This window comes from Rhinoderma darwinii, chromosome 4 (assembly GCF_050947455.1).
Source record: "Rhinoderma darwinii isolate aRhiDar2 chromosome 4, aRhiDar2.hap1, whole genome shotgun sequence".
Lineage (NCBI taxonomy): Eukaryota > Metazoa > Chordata > Amphibia > Anura > Rhinodermatidae > Rhinoderma > Rhinoderma darwinii.
Window position 1 is genome coordinate 353,545,946 of NC_134690.1, and position 18,319 is coordinate 353,564,264.

General features: G+C 41.0%; 1 protein-coding gene across 2 annotated transcripts in view; it reads left to right on the plus strand.

The window, feature by feature from the left end:
- Window positions 1-14,864, plus strand: part of KIZ (kizuna centrosomal protein) — a 126,773-nt gene extending 111,909 nt beyond the window's left edge. For both annotated transcript variants that reach the window (XM_075862978.1, XM_075862979.1), the window contains 2 exons: window positions 5,246-5,316; window positions 10,507-14,864. In XM_075862978.1, the coding sequence (XP_075719093.1) occupies window positions 5,246-5,316; window positions 10,507-10,610 (175 nt within the window). In that variant the 3' untranslated portion in view covers window positions 10,611-14,864. The remainder of the gene's footprint in view (window positions 1-5,245; window positions 5,317-10,506) is intronic.
- The last annotated feature ends 3,455 nt before the right edge of the window (window positions 14,865-18,319 follow it).

Below are 18,319 nucleotides of genomic sequence, written 5' to 3' on the forward strand. Positions count from 1 at the left end.
ACGGCTGTTATACACAGCCTGGCTCCTGCTGCAACTGCCGGAATCGAAGCGCGCGCCGATTCCGGCAGTTTAACCCATTAAATGCCGCTGTCAATAGTGACAGCGGCATTTAATGTGTTTGACAGAGGGGGGAGCTCCCTCTGTCACCCGATCGGCGCCCCCGCAAACAAATCGCGGGTCGCCGTCGGGTTTCCATGACAGCCGGGGGTCTAACAAAGACCCCCAGGTCTGCCTTCAGCATCTGCCTGTTAGGCGATGCCGGAGGCATGACCTAACAGGTTGCCTGTCAGTTTTACACTGACAGGCAATAATGCTTTGGTATACGAAGTATACCAAAGCATTATATATGCGATCCGCACATCGCATAGTGAAGTCCCCTGGTGGGACTAAAAAAAAAAAATGTAAAACAGTTAAATAAAGTTTGTGAAAAAAATAAATAAATAATTACAGTCAAAGTCAAATAAAACTACTTTTTTGGCCCAAAAAGTGGTTTTATTTAGTAAAACGGTCAAAACAAATCACACATACACATATATGGTATCCCCGCGTTCGTAACAACTTGACCAATAAAATGAACATATTAATTAAAGCGCCGGATGAACGGCGTCCAAAGAAAACGCAAAAAACAACGTCAAAATTCTCTCTTTTCTCCCATTCCCCCCATAAAAAATAAAATAAAAGTTAACCTATGTACCCCAAAATAGTACTAATAAAAACGACACATTGTCCCGCAAAAATCAAGCCCACGTACGGCCACATAGACGGAAAAATAAAAACGTTACGCCTCTTGGAACGCGGCGATGCAAAAACAAGTAATTTTTTTCTAAAAGGGTTTTTATTGTGCAAACGTAGAAAAAACATATAAAACCTTTACATATTTGGTATCCCTGTAATCGTGCCGACCCAAAGAATAAAGTTAACATGTTATTTACGCTGCATAGTAAACGGTGTAAATTTATAACGTGAAAATTAATGCTGGAATAGCTGCTTATTTTCAATTCTCTCCTAAAATAAAGTTAATAAAAGTTAATCAATAAGTTATAAGCATCTAAAAATGGTACAATTACAAAATACAACTCGTCCCGCAAAAAACAAGCCCTTATACGGCTATGTCGACAGAATAAAAATAGAGTTACGACTCTTGGAATGCGACCGTGAAAAAACAAAAAATAATCCTTGGTCATTAACGTGCAAAATGGCCCGGTCATTAAGGGGTTAATAGATATGTTACAGCATGCTTTTGGAAAAGCAATAACAACACACATACTGGACATAAAAGATCAAAATATTTCCAATGTGACCTTGAAAAGATCCTTCCAGTGCACACAAAAGAAGACATTTGCAGACAATCTTTGTTCCCGCTCCATATGCATGATGACAGATCAAAGGCTGTAAACAGCCGGGACCCTTCTGCGCGAGATTACAATACACAGGAACTTTGCAGAGTAATTATATCTATAGAAGTGCATATAGTATTTGTCTGGCATGCAGAATGCTATAATGCAAATAAATTTAGATGCAAACTAGGAACATAAAATACAAACAACCAACTGCATTTTGGTAAAAGTATATACGCTATGCACTTATTTTAGAAAAATATTATTTTCTTGATTTTATTTTTTTTAAGGGGGAGGGGTATTAAGGGGGTCTGTATTAGTTTGAGGTCTGGGGTCTGTATTTAGGGGTCTGTTTTAGTTTATGGGATCTGTATTTAGGGGGCCTGGTCTAGGGTCTGTATTAGTTTAGGGGTCTTTATTTGTCTGTATTAAGGGAGTCAGGCTAGGGGTCATTATTAGTGTAGAGGGTCGGGTCTGGGGTTTGTATTTAGGGGTCCTGTCTGAGGTCTGTATTTATTTAGGGTGCTTGTTCTGGGGTCTGTATTTGTTTAGGGGGGTCTGGTCTGGGGACTGCAATAGTTTAGAAGGTCTGGTTCTGTATGTATTCTATGATCTAGTCTGGGGTCCAAATTTATTAGTCTAAATAAAAGGGGTTGTTCAGGCACACTGATAGGTCATCAGTATAAATAACGGTCTGTGCCCGGACAACCCCTTTAATGTATGGGCCTGGGCCTTGGTGTCTAAATTTGTGTTTTTCTATAGAAATGGAAATGGCTGCAGAAGTGATGGGCAAAGATGTCCCATCACGAGAAGTCGCCATAACGATCTGCGTCAGATGGAGAAAAAAACGACTCCCTTCAGAGAAGACATCACCTGTGAGTCAATGGATCTATAGGGGATCCTGACGTGTCTGTTGTAGGAAATACTTGTATTCCACATGAAGTCTTTGTGTACCCAGGACTAATAGACAAATGTGTGTTACCATTCCCATTGTCAAGAGGAAGTGTGATAGCCCTTTGACAAGGGGAATCGTAACACCCATTTGTCAATGCTCGCACAAAAATGTGGTGGGGAAGGGGGCCCAACTTTGGGGAACAGCCCAGGGCCTATAGTCTATTTAATCCACCACTGCTTCTTACCATATTTTAATAGCTACTTAAAAGCCCTCCAACTTTGGAAATCCTTGGCCTAATTCACACAGAGTTTTTTGCAGGCAGATTCCTGGAGGAATTTTGAGGCAGATTTTGATCTGCCAGCAGAACATTTGCCGCGTTTTTCACTGCGTTTTCCGTTCGCGGCCATTGAGCGCCGTGGGCAAAAACCGAAGCGAAAAACGCGATCTCTGCCTCCCATTGATGGCAATGGGAGGTCAGAGAGATGGAAACGCTCAAAGAAAGGGCATGTCGCTTTTTCAGAAAAAACCGCCTCCGATTGAGATCAATGGGAGGCAATTTCGGGCATTTTTTTGGCGCTGTTTTCAACGTAGTTTCCTTTCCGCGTCAAAAACAGTGCCCAAATACTCTGTGTGAATTAGCCCTAAGTGGAGTGTATGTGGGCTTCCATCTTGGTGTTCTAGATATAGGAGTGCCTTCAATTTTTGCATTAAAGAAGCACTCCAGAAATTATAATTTTTTTGCCTACATAGTGCAGCATAGGCTATTATTAAAGAATACTGTAGACACTCTTGTGTATGCCTTGTCTGTATTCATTAATGTGCAAATTTATGGGTTGTCTGCTATCTTGGTTTCTTCTTCCTTTCTGATGTGGTTCCCTTAATGCAGCCTACATTTCCCATCATGCCTCTGGCTTTGCAGAGGTAGAGGGGGCGGAGTCTCATCACACTGCTCTTGTTCTTCTCTGAGTCCTATCTAAGTGCAGCAAAGGATAGGTCAGTGACATTGAACTTCTGTCCTCTAACTGCAGAGTCTGTGTATCCCTATGTAGCTTCAGCCTGTCTCCCTGCCTCCCGCTTGTGATGTCTCTCAATTGTCACACGAGAGACACTGAGGAGCAGCATCTCATAGAAATACACTGTACTCTGCACACACAGATTTTTAAAAGACAGTCAGTGTGAGTCAGCAAAGTTTTATAACTCACTTTATTCATATGTGAAAAAATTACAGAAAGACATATACAGTAATATTGGCACACAGTTAGTTTAGGACCAGGCCATTTTTAGTTTTCTTTTTTTCTTCCCGCCTTCCAAAAGCCATAACTTTTTTTTGGGGGTCAACATAGCCGTACTGTATGTAGTTTTAGATGGCACCATTTTTAAAGTACTACATAATGTACTTGGAAATATTGGCAGGGCAGAAAGATGGCAGCCCTGGCTGCCATGATAGCCATCGGTAACTTGCATTCATGTTGCACGGGGGGGCAATGGAGTGACAAAGGGGCCCCCTCTTTCTAAAAGCTTAGATGCCATGGTCGCTATTGACCACAGCTAAGTGGTTAAATAGCCGGGATCGAAGTCCTGGTCGTTAGAATACACAGCTGATACCCACAGTGTATGGAGCGAGCTCAGCTTCTGTGGTCGCTCAATACTGATGCCCCCAGGCCATGACGAATTGGTCATTGAAATTTAATAAAGACTTTTTATTTTATGGCCTGCCTCCAAACGGCTTGGTCTTTAGAGGGTCTATATGCTATTTTAGGAATCTATTCTACTGCTATGTACTCTCTGCTGGTCAATACATTGACTTTATAGTAGACATCCCTCCAACACATATAGAGGCAAGGGTCCGTGCCACATGCAGTACAGTTATTCGGGATTTCATATTGGTATGCACATTTATTTATAAAAATATTTCTTGGTCAGCTGAATCAGTAAAAGTTATTCTTGATCAACCAAGTCGGAGTAATCCGTCAAATCTGCTACACGATGGAAGCCATGATGCTGATGCGATCCGGATCTTACTGTAATACATTCTGAAAATATTGTTTTTAGGTGTGCAAAAATGTGTTGTATTTTGTATTCATGAATATGTATTTTAATGAAATCGGAACATAATATACAGTAAACCTAATAGTGATTGCTCTCACTTAGGACTGTCCTGGACTACTTTTTATAACTTGCTTAGCTACATCTGAATACCGAAGTCCTTATAAGTCGACCTCCTCCCTACATCATATTAATGTGACTGCATGGGGCTGCAATTTGATGTCCCAGCTTTTGGTCCTGCAATTATGAAAAGTGTTAACATGTCTCTATTGCAAAACTGGAGGTACAACGTAAAGGAAAGAAAGTCCTGGTGCCTTGGGTTTTCATTGGGTGATCTTCTTACTCAAAGGGGCACCACGGTTGGTATGGAATAATTTTTTGCATAAGCTGCCACTTTTACTTAAATAGATTTATCTTCCAGGCACCCATCTCAAGAAAATGCCACTATCTGGTTAAGCCGGCCATAAACTGTCTGGCTGACCCCATCCACATTAGATTGTTGGGTTCAGCTGATATTTCTCTAAAGTTTATGGCTGGTAAGTAAACTTTTTTATTTATATGGCTCCAAAATTCCAAATGGAGCGCCGTTTTCCTGATACAGGGGTCCAAATCCCCAGTATCACTTCACTCAACCAGAGATAAATAGTAAAATTCTGACTGCAGCCGTCACAAAAGTGATCTTACTGAAGTTCAATGGGAACTTTATAAATCCAGCTTCAGTAAGCTCCCCCTAGTGGTGACTGTAGGCAACGAGAAATGTTTCATTAAAATGCTTCCTAAAGAGTGAAAGATAGCTGCTACGTGTACTAAAAGGGAGCCCTGACTCTTATAAAGATGTATTATAAAATTCATCACAACAGAAATATGGATACTTTTAGATTAAAAAACAAAACAAAAATACAGTCAGTAAATGATCAATGTGAATTAACCATTGTATTAATACTCCATAGTCTATTCTTTCTTTCAGAAAAGAAAACGCAAGTATATTGGCAGCAAGTCATGTGTTTAATAAAGGGGCAAATAATATCAAGTCTAAAGGTCAGTATTGTACCAACCGCATCATACAGGTCTCTGTCCCCCTGGGGCTTGACATCCTTTATTCTTCTGCACACGCACATATTCTCTCAAGTGAAGCCAGTTGAACTACCTATGTTTTTGGGAGGTATCCAAAGTGCCTGTTTGAAAGTGACACAAACACAGGTGATACAGACTCAATGCATGTTACCCTGGTTAAGATTGAACACTTTATAGCAAGCTGGAACAGCCACCGTGCCACCCATTATTGCTTTGGAGTTCCTAAATGGGTTGTGGAGCTTGCACGGCGGTTAATAAAAAAGAGATGTATTTTATCCCCTACGTTCATTCCTGAATGTAAATTATGTCAACAAAATGTATGGGGAAAAAGATGTTTAGGCAGTCCTGTTTGTGACTGGGAGGTAGAAGAAACCACCCCAACTGCTTTGACTGCATTTGCGATTGAGCAAAATTAAAAAGGACCACCAATCTCTTCTGCCAAGTCCGTTTCAGTGCATATTTGTATTCCCCATGTAATAATAAGCATGAGGCACCTTTTCTTATAGCTCTGCGTTGTGCTATTCCTCTGTTATTCCTCATGGAAATGTATATATATCTCTTAGCGCACGCTGCTACTAGCAGACTTAGTGCTGAGGGAAGACATCAGGACCGGATTGGTGTCGGTCCTGATGACGTGATCACCATGATAAACTAATCATGGTGTTCACAGCAAAGTTTGTTGCCGCAACAAACTTTCACCTGTTTGTTACAATATTTCTCCTCCCTCACTGTCAGATCGTCCTGAGACAGTGAGAGAGAAGAAGCACTGTGCCGAGCAGCTGCTGTGTGTCTCGTATAAAGACACACTGACTGTGAAAAACACACAAAAAACACCTCCACATAGATAGTTTAGTGTAGGCAGCTAGTTATAGTTTAGGTAGTCTGTTAGGTAGATAGTACTCAGATTAGGGCAATTAATTAATAATCAATTAGGGCTTATAATGTGTACCGTATATATATATCTATAAAATCACATAGATATATATATGTATATACTGTGTGTGTGCATATGTGTATATATATATATATACATATATATATATATATATATATATATACACACACACACACGTCTATATATATATATATATATATATATATATATACACACATACAGTGAAGGAAATAAGTATTTGATCCCTTGCTGATTTTGTACGTTTGTCCACTGACAAAGACATGAACAGTCTAGAATTTTTAGGCTAGGTTAATTTTACCAGTGAGAGATAGATTATAATAAAAGAAAAACAGAAAATCACAGTCAAAATTATATATATTTATTTGCATTGTGCACAGAGAAATAAGTATTTGATCCCTTTGGCAAACAAGACTTAATACTTGGTGGCAAAACCCTTGTTGGCAAGCACAGCAGTCAGACGTTTTTGGTAGTTGATGATGAGGTTTGCACACATGTTAGATGGAATTTTGGCCCACTCCTCTTTGCAGATCATCTGTAAATCATTAAGATTTCGAGGCTGTCGCTTGGCAACTCGGATCTTCAGATCCCTCCATAAGTTTTCAATGGGATTAAGGTCTGGAGATTGGCTAGGCCACTCCATGACCTTAATGTGCTTCTTTTTGAGCCACTCCTTTGTTGCCTTGGCTGTATGTTTCGGGTCATTGTCACGCTGGAAGACCCAGCCACGAGCCATTTTTAATGTCCTGATGGAGGGAAGGAGGTTGTCACTCAGGATTTGACGTTACATGGCTCCATCCATTCTCCCATTGATGCGGTGAAGTAGTCCTGTGCCCTTAGCAGAGAAACACCCCCAAAACATAATGTTTCCACCTCCATGCTTGACAGTGGGGACGGTGTTCTTTGGGTCATAGGCAGCATTTCTCTTCCTCCAAACACGGCGAGTTGAGTTAATGCCAAAGAGCTCAATTTTAGTCTCATCTGACCACAGCACCTTCTCCCAATCACTCTCAGAATCATCCAGATGTTCATTTGCAAACTTCAGACGGGCCTGAACATGTGCCTTCTTGAGCAGAGGGACCTTGCGAGCACTGCAGGATTTTAATCCATTACGGCGTAATGTGTTACCAATGGTTTTCTTGGTGACTGTGGTCCCAGCTGCCTTGAGATCATTAACAAGTTCCCCCCGTGTAGTTTTCGGCTGAGCTCTCACCTTCCTCAGGATCAAGGATACCCCACGAGTTGAGATTTTGCATGGAGCCCCAGATCGATGTCGATTGACAGTCATTTTGTATGTCTTCCATTTTCTTACTATTGCACCCACAGTTGTCTCCTTCTCACCCAGCGTCTTACTTATGGTTTTGTAGCCCATTCCAGCCTTGTGCAGGTCTATGATCTTGTCCCTGACGTCCTTAGAAAGCTCTTTGGTCTTGCCCATGTTTTAGAGGTTAGAGTCAGACTGGTTAATTGAGTCTGTGGACAGGAGTCTGTTATACAGGTGACCATGTAAGACAGCTGTCTTTAATGCAGGCACCAAGTTGATTTGGAGTGTGTAACTGGTCTGGAGGAGGCTGAACTCTTAATGGTTGGTAGGGGATCAAATACTTATTTCTCTGTGCACAATGCAAATAAATATATATAATTTTGACTGTGATTTTTTTTTTTTATTTTTTTTTTAATATAATCTATCTCTCACTGGTAAAATAAACCTAGCCTAAAAATTCTAGACTGTTCATGACTTTGACAGTGGGCAAACTTACAAAATCAGCAAGGGATCAAATACTTATTTGCTTCACTGTATATGATTACATTAAAATAAGTATATATAAATAAACAATTATTTGAAAAGGGAATTAAGGGCCTATTCACACCTGCGTGAGTATTTCTGTTATTCTCTTTCGTCAGAGGACCAGAACAACAAAAATACCAGAAGAGCCGGTTCCGTTCCATGACGGACACTTTTGGCGTCTGGCAGAACCCATTGACTTTAATGGGTTCCATTGGGTTTCCGTCATTGTGTACAGCATGCTGTGCTATTGTTTCTGGTATTTTTGTACGGATCTGTGATGGAAAATGAATGGAGAAAAAATGGTTTAATAAAATTGGTTTTATGAAACTTTTATGTCCTCTCCCCTTTTTTAATAAAACCGTTTAATTCTGTTTAAGCTTAATGCCCCTTTGCCCTGCAGTCGTTAGAATCTCATCTCTCTGTGTTGCCGAAACCGGGGAAAGACAAAGATTTCTTCTGATTTTAGCTCCATCTTGTTAATTAACATTGATGTGAAGGTCTATGCCAAGATTATAGACTCCCGTGGTCCCTTCCTTGGTATACGATGATCAGGTGGGCATTTTAAGGCGGCGTAAGGCAAGGCACAACACCAATACAGCCCTGATGTCCTGTGTACAAGACAGTAAAATTCCATCTCGTTTAGTATTGATTGATGCTGAAAAAGCTTTTGATAGGGTACATTGGAGCTTCCTGCAGAGCACACTAGAACAGGTTGGTATTGGCCCTCGCCGCCTCATTGAAATTATGGCTCTCTACCAGGGGATGACCGCTTGAGTTAGGCCTTATTCACACGACAGGGTCCGAGTGTCGGCCGATAAAATCGGCCGTTTTTCCCGGCCGGTTTGCATCTGTTTTGCACCCGTTCCGGGCCGGGCATATCTGGACAGTGACATCGGGGGGCAACCCCTGAAGTGGAATCCCCATGTGGCCGGTGATTCCATTTCAGGAAAAGCCCCTGTCGTCTGTGTCCATTTATGAACACTGAACGTTTTACTGGCTTCTCCTGGTGTGGAATCCCCGTTCACAGAGTGTTTCCTTTCGATGGCAAACGCACTCATTTGTATATCTGGCGGTCCAGATTCCTTTAAAGTTGATGGGTCTTTGACTTGAATTACACTCCTCTCCTCCAAAGCTCAATTACAACTTTATCGGACTATTCCAAAAAACACACATCCTGATTTGGCAGGATTATTGCCATAAAAATTAACATTCTACCTCGGTTCCTATATGTTTTTCAGACACTTCCAATACGCGTTGCTTTTCCTTTTTTAGATGGAAGGAGATTAATCGATTTGTGTGAGGGACAAGTGGCGGTACCTTTATTGGGTTAAAGGGGTATTCCCATGTTATAGACTATGAAATCACTTTATGATCGGTGGGGGTCAGAACTCTGGGATCCCTACTAATTCTGAGAATGAAGGGGCGCAGCAGTGAATTCTTGCTGTTTTCCCTTCACTATTTTCAAGTGAATGGGCCTTTAGCCGCCTGCACAGCCATTGGTCGGTAGAGCTGCTGCGCAGGGAAAACTTAAGAGGATACAGTCAGTGCTACGGCCCCATCATTTTCAGGAAAAATTGGGGGTCTTAGAGGTTGGACCTCCACCAATCATAAAGTTGCTGGGGTATTTGTGCCATCACTTTTAAGATGGGATTAACCCTTTAAATAAATAACCTATGTTTTGTATATATTTTTTTCAATCATTACAAAGCATTGTCCTATTCAGCAAAGAACTGGCTTTTAATAAAAAAAAATTATAGGTTGTAATGTGACACTGGCTCTTTGTTATTGGGGGTTCTCTGCAGCAACAATAAGTAATACTTATAAAATCTAATAGAGAAAACCATGAAAAAAATGCTCACCTATGACTCAAAGCTTTGTGTCTGTATGAGAGCCTCCCGTATATAATGTTCTATTTTATTAGCTATGAATACGATCTGTCCCTGAATTCCATTCTGCATGTGATCCTTGCATTTCTGCTCATACCCTCGCTTTCTTTGGATTTAAAATAGTTCCTCCAACACAATAAATATCAAATGCCTGTCATCAGTCTCCAAGGGTAGTAATGTTTCATGTTATCCTGCCCTAATTGTAAGGGACACGTTTCCTTTGTTACCAACTCAGTCGCATTCTATGTAATCTCAGTGGGATAATAGTACAGCTATTTGAGTGACACGCTCCCTTGTATTGTGTTCAGCAGCTTCCCGGTTATTTTCCAATTCTTACAAGTGTGACCTTACAACAACACTATCATTTTGCTTTTGGGAAGCAAGGTAATTCATAGCCTGTCTAGGTGATAAGATGCTGCAGAGAACCTATGGTACCGGCTGTTTTTTTCCAGGTTTTATTGCTGCTAGAGAAGACTTATAATTTTTTATATGATTATGCATTTATATATACAAATATTGAGCAGTGTTATGTTTGATTGTTATTCTGTTTTATATCTTTTCAACAGCTTTTTGGGGAGAATCAGATGACAACAGCTCAGATATTGAAGCCATTCTCAGACCCCAAACAAACCATGTTGAGGGCGATGACTTTGATGACTTCTTTGATTAGAGTAAAGGAAGAAATAAAGATGGCTGTTTTTACATACATAAAACAAATGTACAGTCACTGTAATACTGTGTTTTTGAATACTTGAATCACGCCCTGTTTACATCTGCGTTCAGCAAATGCCGGAAGTGCAGCCCCCGCTGAACAACGGACACAAGCAGTGCCCGACAGAACCCATTGACTTTAATGGGTTCCGTCGGGTTTCCATTGGGGTGTAAGTGGATTTACCAGAAACAGTAGCGCACGCAGCATGCTGTGCTATTATTTTTTGTATTTTTGGCAAATCTGCGACGGAGGCCCCTAACGAAGCACCCATTGCAGATGTGAACAAGGCCTTAAAGAACATTTTATGTCTGCTATACATTGTTTTTTACTTTGGCTACATTGTTTATTTGATCTGTGTACTGATAAGTTTTTATACTCTGTGATTAATATTGTGTAAAACAGGCACTGGGGTAGAATTATGCTGCAGGATTCCAAGAAGGGATCTGTTTGTTTTTTTCCAGAAACAGCGCCACATCTTTTCATAGGGATCTGTATCTTGTGTGCCTGGTATTACAGTTCAGCCTCATTTACCTAAAGACCCAGCCCATGGACATACATTTAGCTGTTTCGGAAAAGAAAGCAGAATTTTTCTGTAATACTGGCTATAGACATTAGATAGCTATAGGCAAATTTTACCATTTGACATTAATGTCTATGGTGACTGTTGGGCCATAGATATTAAATCGTTTCAACAGAACCATTATCTCCATGACTTCTTCATTAACCTGCAGACTTATTATTTCTATGGAGAATAAAAAAAATGTGTATCTGCTGTACACAATTGAAGACAGATATCAGTTTCCGATGACAGTAGAGCATGGGGACAATCAAGCTCACCGTAGAGGTGACATTGTTGGTGGATCCTACAGACATTGGTGGCTTCAACCGACAGACGTTTCATGACTATAGGCAGCTTTACCCAAGGGCTGCTGTCAGGGGCGTAACTAGGAAAGACTGGGCCCCATAGCAAACTTTTGACTGGGCCCCACTCCCCCACAACCCGCCCTTCCTACAATGAACATTTATAAGTTGTGTGCGCAATGTAAAAATACAGCTAGGACGCCAACATATAGATCATCTCCCACTCCTTCAATTAATGAGATCTCATTATCATGATCCCACACCCCCTTGTAGATAGTGCCACACACAGCCTCCCCCCCGCACTTGTAGATTGTTCCCGCATAAACAAATTAAAAAAAACTTGTACTCACTTAGCCCCGTTCCCGCGACAAACGGAGCTGCTCCACAGCCTCCTCAGCATCCTATGAGATGACGAGACGGGACACTTACGTAGGCCCACGTGATCCAGTGATGTCATCACATCGGCCTGCGCAGGGATTCGGTCCCAGCGCCTTATAGGCTGCATGCCTAACATGGCCTGTAGCTTAGTGAATGGCAGAGCAGGGAGCTAGCTCCCTTCTCTGCCATAGTATTCAATTGTATCTGCATCCTACGGATGCAGATGCAATTGAATGTGGCAGTCGCCTGGTGCTAGAGACACCACTGGGCATAAGCGATACCGTGCCGCCCTACGCGGTACATAAATGTTATGTGCCCGACCGGGAGGCATGAGTCCCCTCATGCTGCAAGCCCTGTAGAAACCGTTTCTCTAGCGGTTGTTCGCCAGTTGCTGCTGTTAGCAAAAATTGAGTTTACAGAGGATGCCCGATTCTGTCGGATTCTATTATTTAGCTACAATTTAAGCAGCATTCAACATATCTAGCAGCTGCATATTTTAAAACAACAGATGTAGATGTTAATGAAGGTATCATATCTGTGACGTTGTGTCTATGACTAACTTTCATTTTATCTATACATGAGAAACACGGTAGATATATAGAGGAGGTATTAATTTCAAAAGAAGGTGAAAATTCCACTTAGCACATAAAAAAGAGATACGTACAGCATGAGCATTTCAAGTTCAAGGGAATATTCAGCAAGAGCATATCCGTTTCATTGGAATGTACAGGAGAGCCACCACCATTTAACGCTAATGTATTGTGTCAAGGTCATACATGCAAAACAAGAGAATGGAAATTGCCAGTTTATTTCTTCAGCTGCACTATTTTTAACGTAATAAGAAAATTAGAGGAACTAGTTTTCTATACTCAAAAGATTTGGGAGAGTCTATAAGAGTGGTATCCATGCAGGAATAAAAAAAAAAATGCAATATACTCCCCTTATAAATTCTGTCAAATTTCCCACAGCCGCTCCTCGATCATGTTAGGTCTCAATCATGGTGGCTGTGTTTTGCTGGACATCCCATTAAACAATGACAAGAACATAATAATGAGGCTTTCCACAGTTATAGGTGCACAGAAGGCACTACAAATAATCTACTTTTTACGTGATTAATGTATCTTCAGTGATGACTCAATGAACAAAATAATTGCACACAAGTCAATGTATTGTGCAGTTATTTGTGCAGAATAGCACATTAGAACTTGGAAAAAAAAGTAAGACAAAAAGATTAAAGTAAAAATAAAAACAACTATAGCTATGACACATACTCAGAATGTCTTTTGTCTAGACCATTTGAAGTGTGCTTCAATCATTAACATACTTTTAGACTGAATACATCTGGCCATACAGATGAGATAGCTGTTTCTGCCAACTCCACCATAAACTTTCACGCTCGACTAATCCAAGTGTGCATGTATATTTCAATGGGAGAAAGGGGAATAAACATCTTATCACCCACAAAGCATTAGACATGTTTCCATTTTTCATTAGGGACAGTTGTTAGGCCCGTTTACACATGAGATTGTCAATATTGGTGGGTTTGACTGACGGTTCTATGTGTATGGCGAGCTTAAAGGGGCATTCCCATCTTATGAATTGATGGCATATCGCTAGGATATGCTATCACATAATCAATGAGGGTCTGACCTCTGGGAGAAAGGCTGCAGCACTGCGGCCCCTCCATTGTTTTTCTCTGCACAACGGCACTCCGTCCAGCCACTGTGCAGGGTTATCTCTGCCGGCCCCATTCAAGTGAATGGGGCCATGCTGCAAATTTCCTACGCGGTTGGGTGGCTGGGAGCGCTTCTGTTAATGGATAACTTAGAAGTGGGCACATTGCCAAATCAGTGCTGTAATCCCTTCATTCTCAAGATTGGTGGGGGGGTCTTAGAGGTTGGACCCCCATTAATCACAAAGTGATGGCATATCTTAGTAATATGCCAACACTAGATAGGAATAAACCTTTGAATGTTCACTAACTTTTTAACATACTGCATAAACCAATAGTACAAGCGAATATAGGAAATTTTGTTATATGTTTTATTAGAGAAAAATGCCTATTTCTCCACTTATCAGCCCCCCCCCCCCCCCCCCAACCTAACTGTTCACTCTGAATTTACTGCTAAATCTGCCTCCTCAAGATGAGATGGACTCATAACTAAGGTTACATGCTGCCCATAAAAGGCAATGGAGAGGGGAAGGGAGCAGTAGAAGAGTGAGAGAGAGACACACAGAGACACTGCTTCAGCTTCTAGTAAGTGTCATATCTCACCCCAGTGCTGAATTCACAGATATACTTCTCAAGACTGTTTTATGATGTCCTCCATGTTGCTACTGTGTATGAGTATGTGCTACAAAGAGATTAAGAGGCAGTATGACAGCAGTTAGACTTCACCCACTAGCTCAGAGAAAACTGAGAATTAGAGAGAGAGCCTGCATATGAGGAAAACTGCTATAAAATGCAGGTTACGTCATAAAAAGGCCAAATGTAGTGCTGTTTCTTATCTACACATATGACCGCTTATTCTGAAAAGTCACCTGAAAGGTTAGGTGCGCTTTAAGGAAGAGCTGACCACTAATGAAGCCGCTAGCACGGCAATAAGTGCGCAAATCCTTTTTTCAGATGGAGGCATAGGGTACCGAACATGTGTGTTTAGTTCTTCAAACCCTCTTTTTCGCCACATGCACTTTTAATACTGTAGTTCAGGTCTTGGGCTTCTGAAAACTTGACTCACATGGTAATATTTTGTTGTTCTTTTGTTCCTTCATTTGGTTGCCAGGCACCTTGTTATTCTACAATAACTGTTTTTTTTTTACTTGTTTGCAGTACTTTATTTATTATTGTCATTTGTCTTACATCATTTGTACATGCTATTAATATAAGTTACTCTGTGTGATATGTTTCCTAACCCCTTTGAGGGCTAGGTCAGACTCATTTTGTGCAGTTTTAAATGTTGTTTTTTTACATTGTAACCTAATAAAGATTTTATAACCTTTTGAGCTGCAGTCCAATATGCAAGTTTGTCTGGCTGATATAAATACGTTAGAGAAGAGCTATTACTCACCCTCAGGCCTTCAGGCCCTGTTCACACTGCAGCAACCGCTGCAAAAAACGTCTGAAATTGCCTCCCTTTGGTTTCAATGGGAGGCGGAAGCGTTTTTTCCCGTGAGTGTTTCTTCAGGCGTTTCCGTCTCTGACCTCCCATTATCAATGGGAGGCAGAGAAAGCGTTTTTCACTGCGTTTTTGTGCCCGCGGCGCTCAATGGCCGGGGTCGGAATACACCACAAAAAATGCAGTGAAAAATGCGGCAAAGAGAGTGCAGGCAGAAATTGAGGCAGATTTTTCTGCCTGCAAAAAAAAAACTGTGTGAACAGGGCCTTATTGTGGTCTTTGAACTAATCCTATAAAGTTATCTGATTATCTCCATCTGTAGTATAATGAAGGTCGTATAGTAATCTCCTAAATTTGGGAAAGTTATATTGACTTGGGAGCAGCACGGAAGGAGGACAAAATAATTTCCTGTGATCTGCGGAACACTGGAAACGTATTGGAGAAGCTTCTTAATGGTAAGAAGGGTTTGAAAGGGGACCTGAAATATTGTGCGAGATATTAAAGCCTGTTCCAGGATCTAAAGGTGGCCAAATCCTACAAACCAACTTAAAAAATCTTCATCCACAAATGTGCAAAAGGTTTAACGTTATAAAAAACACTTAAAGTGGCTCTGTCACCACATTATAAGTGCCCTATCTCCCACATAATCTGATCGGCGCAGTAATGTAGATAACAGTGTTTTTTCTTTAGATTTATGCTAATGACTTTCTTAATGCCCAACTGGGCGTTTTTTAACTTTTGACCAAGTGGGCGGTGTAAAGAGAAGTGTATGACGCTGACCAATCACCGTCATACATTTCCCTCCATTCATGTCCATTTGTACTCAGCACAGCGTGATCTTGCGAGATCACGCTGTGCTGTCACATACACCCACATTAACTTTACTGAAGTTTCTTGAGAGTGAATAGACATTGCCGCCAGCCAGGACGCGATGTCTATTCACACTCCCGACACTTCAGTAAAGTTTGTGCACTCGCAAGATCACGCTGTGCTGAGTACAAATGGACATGAATGGAGGGAAGTGTATGACGCTGATTGGTCACCGATTGCTCATAACTGCCTCAAAAATGATAATTTTTCAAAATAAAAAACAATATTGTTCTCTACATTACAGCACCGATCAGATTATGTAGGAGATAGAGCACTTATAATGTGGTGACAGAAAAAAGGGGAAAAGAGCCTCCTATTATATTATTTAAATTATTAATTCTTGCCCAGGTGTACACCACCTATATAATTCATAGAAATTATGGGTATGGGAAAAGAGGAGGAGGGGCAAGAATAATGAATATTGGGTCGCCTTCAATTATGATATAAATTGATACATACCAACCTTACAATAGGGAAAGGGACAATAGAGGGAGAGAATAGTGTAGTAAATTCAGGCTAAATCTTACCTGATTTATTTCCCTTAGATGCAGCGAGTACGAGCGAAGAAAAGCGCTCATATCGCTTGCTCACGCCGTCCAACTGTCGAGTACCAATGACGTCATAGCCAGCTATGGGTGATATCTTAGCCGCCAGCAGCTCAGACTAGGCTGCTGTCCCAGTCTCGCTGCTTGAGAAACTCTCACAACAGCGACGCGTTGAGACCTTACAACGGCTACATTGCTACACTCTATCTTGAGTTTGTTACTTTGTACCTACTCAGATACATTTACTCGCACGGCGGGCATTGAACATTGTGTTGCCATTTGAGGGAGAGCATAATATGTCAATACGATCTTATGGATTAAGGTCAATTAAGGCAATCTCTATGTGAAATTGTTGAAAATTACACTTTTCTAGCTCCAAGAGCACTTCCTCTTTAGTCCCGTTGATGTGGACACAACCATTCATACAGGACGGTGTCTTAACTTAATGGGAATTGTAACAAGAAAAACATGATACAGTAACATTAATTAAAAATAAATAAAAAATAAAAATATTTAAGTAAAAAATAGAAAGAAAGTTACTCTGCCAGTGCAACTTAAAGGGGACATTACAGATTTTCCTTCCTTATGACTGTCGGTATCAATCTATATAATAATTGAAGGCGACCCAATATTCATTATTCTTGCCCCCTCTTTCTCCTCTTCTCCCATACCCATAATTTCAATGTGGTGACAGAGCCTCTTTAAGGGTATGCTCACACGCAGTGGTCTCAGACGTAATTCGGGCGTTTTACGCCTCGAATTACGCCTGAAAAAACGGCCCTAATACGCCTACAAACATCTGCCCATTGCTTTCAATGGGAATTACGATGTTGTGTTCCCACGAACTTTTGGAAAGCTTGGAGCGATGGCAGAATCTCAGTTTTCACAAAGCGCAGCTGAAATTCCATGCTGCTAGGTGGAGGTTCATTACTTCCGGAACTGCCATCAAAGCAACAGTTTTGGGACAAAAAAAATATAAAGGGGTTTTCCCTTCAGGGACATTTATTTCATATCTACAGAATATGCCATAAATGTCAGATAGATGCGGGTCCCACCCATCTCTAGAAAGTGGCCCCCTAAACCCCATTCTACCATTCTCATTTTCCATTGCCACGTGCAATTAACGACCATGTAATCAGAAAATAGCGTAGCCCGCTTAGCTACACTGTTTCCGTAACTGCAGTTTACTTCTATGGGAGATACGGAAGCAGCATAGCTTGCATGAATGTGGTTTCTCTGTGTCTTCCATTTTTCTTCTCAGCAAGCACTTCCTGGTTTCAGGGGTTTTTCTGCAACTTTAATTCACAACTGATCCGTTAAAAATGGACAGCACATGGATGTCACCATGTGCTTCCAATTTTTTCGCACACATAGATTTTAATGTCCAAGACTGGTCTGCGGAAATGGACCAGAATAGGACATGCGGTGAGTTTCTTGCAACAGACACATGCTGAATAAAAATGGATATGTGTATAGCCCTATTAAATGACATGGGTCAGTGTTCTGTCCATTGTTTAAACAGACAGAACATGGATGAGAAATAAATTGTGTGAATAAGGCCTAAGGGAGGGTATAACCGTTTGCGATTCTCTTAAAGGACGGGTGTCGCGAATTATTATTTTTTTTATATAATATTGCTTTTAGTATGTTATTAAAATAAATTTTGTTTGTGTTCTAGTTTTTTCTTTTTTCTAACTTTTACTTCACTATGGGGGCTGCCATTTTGTTTTTCATCTCTGTATGTGTCGATTAACACCTCCCCCCCGACGGGCCCCTCCCCCAATGGGCCCCCCTGTAGTCGTGCAGGAGAGACTGTCCTGGGAAAGCTGGGTGATAATATGCCCGCTGTTAGTGTGGTACCCAGCTTTCCCAGACCCCTGAACGATAAATCTCTCTT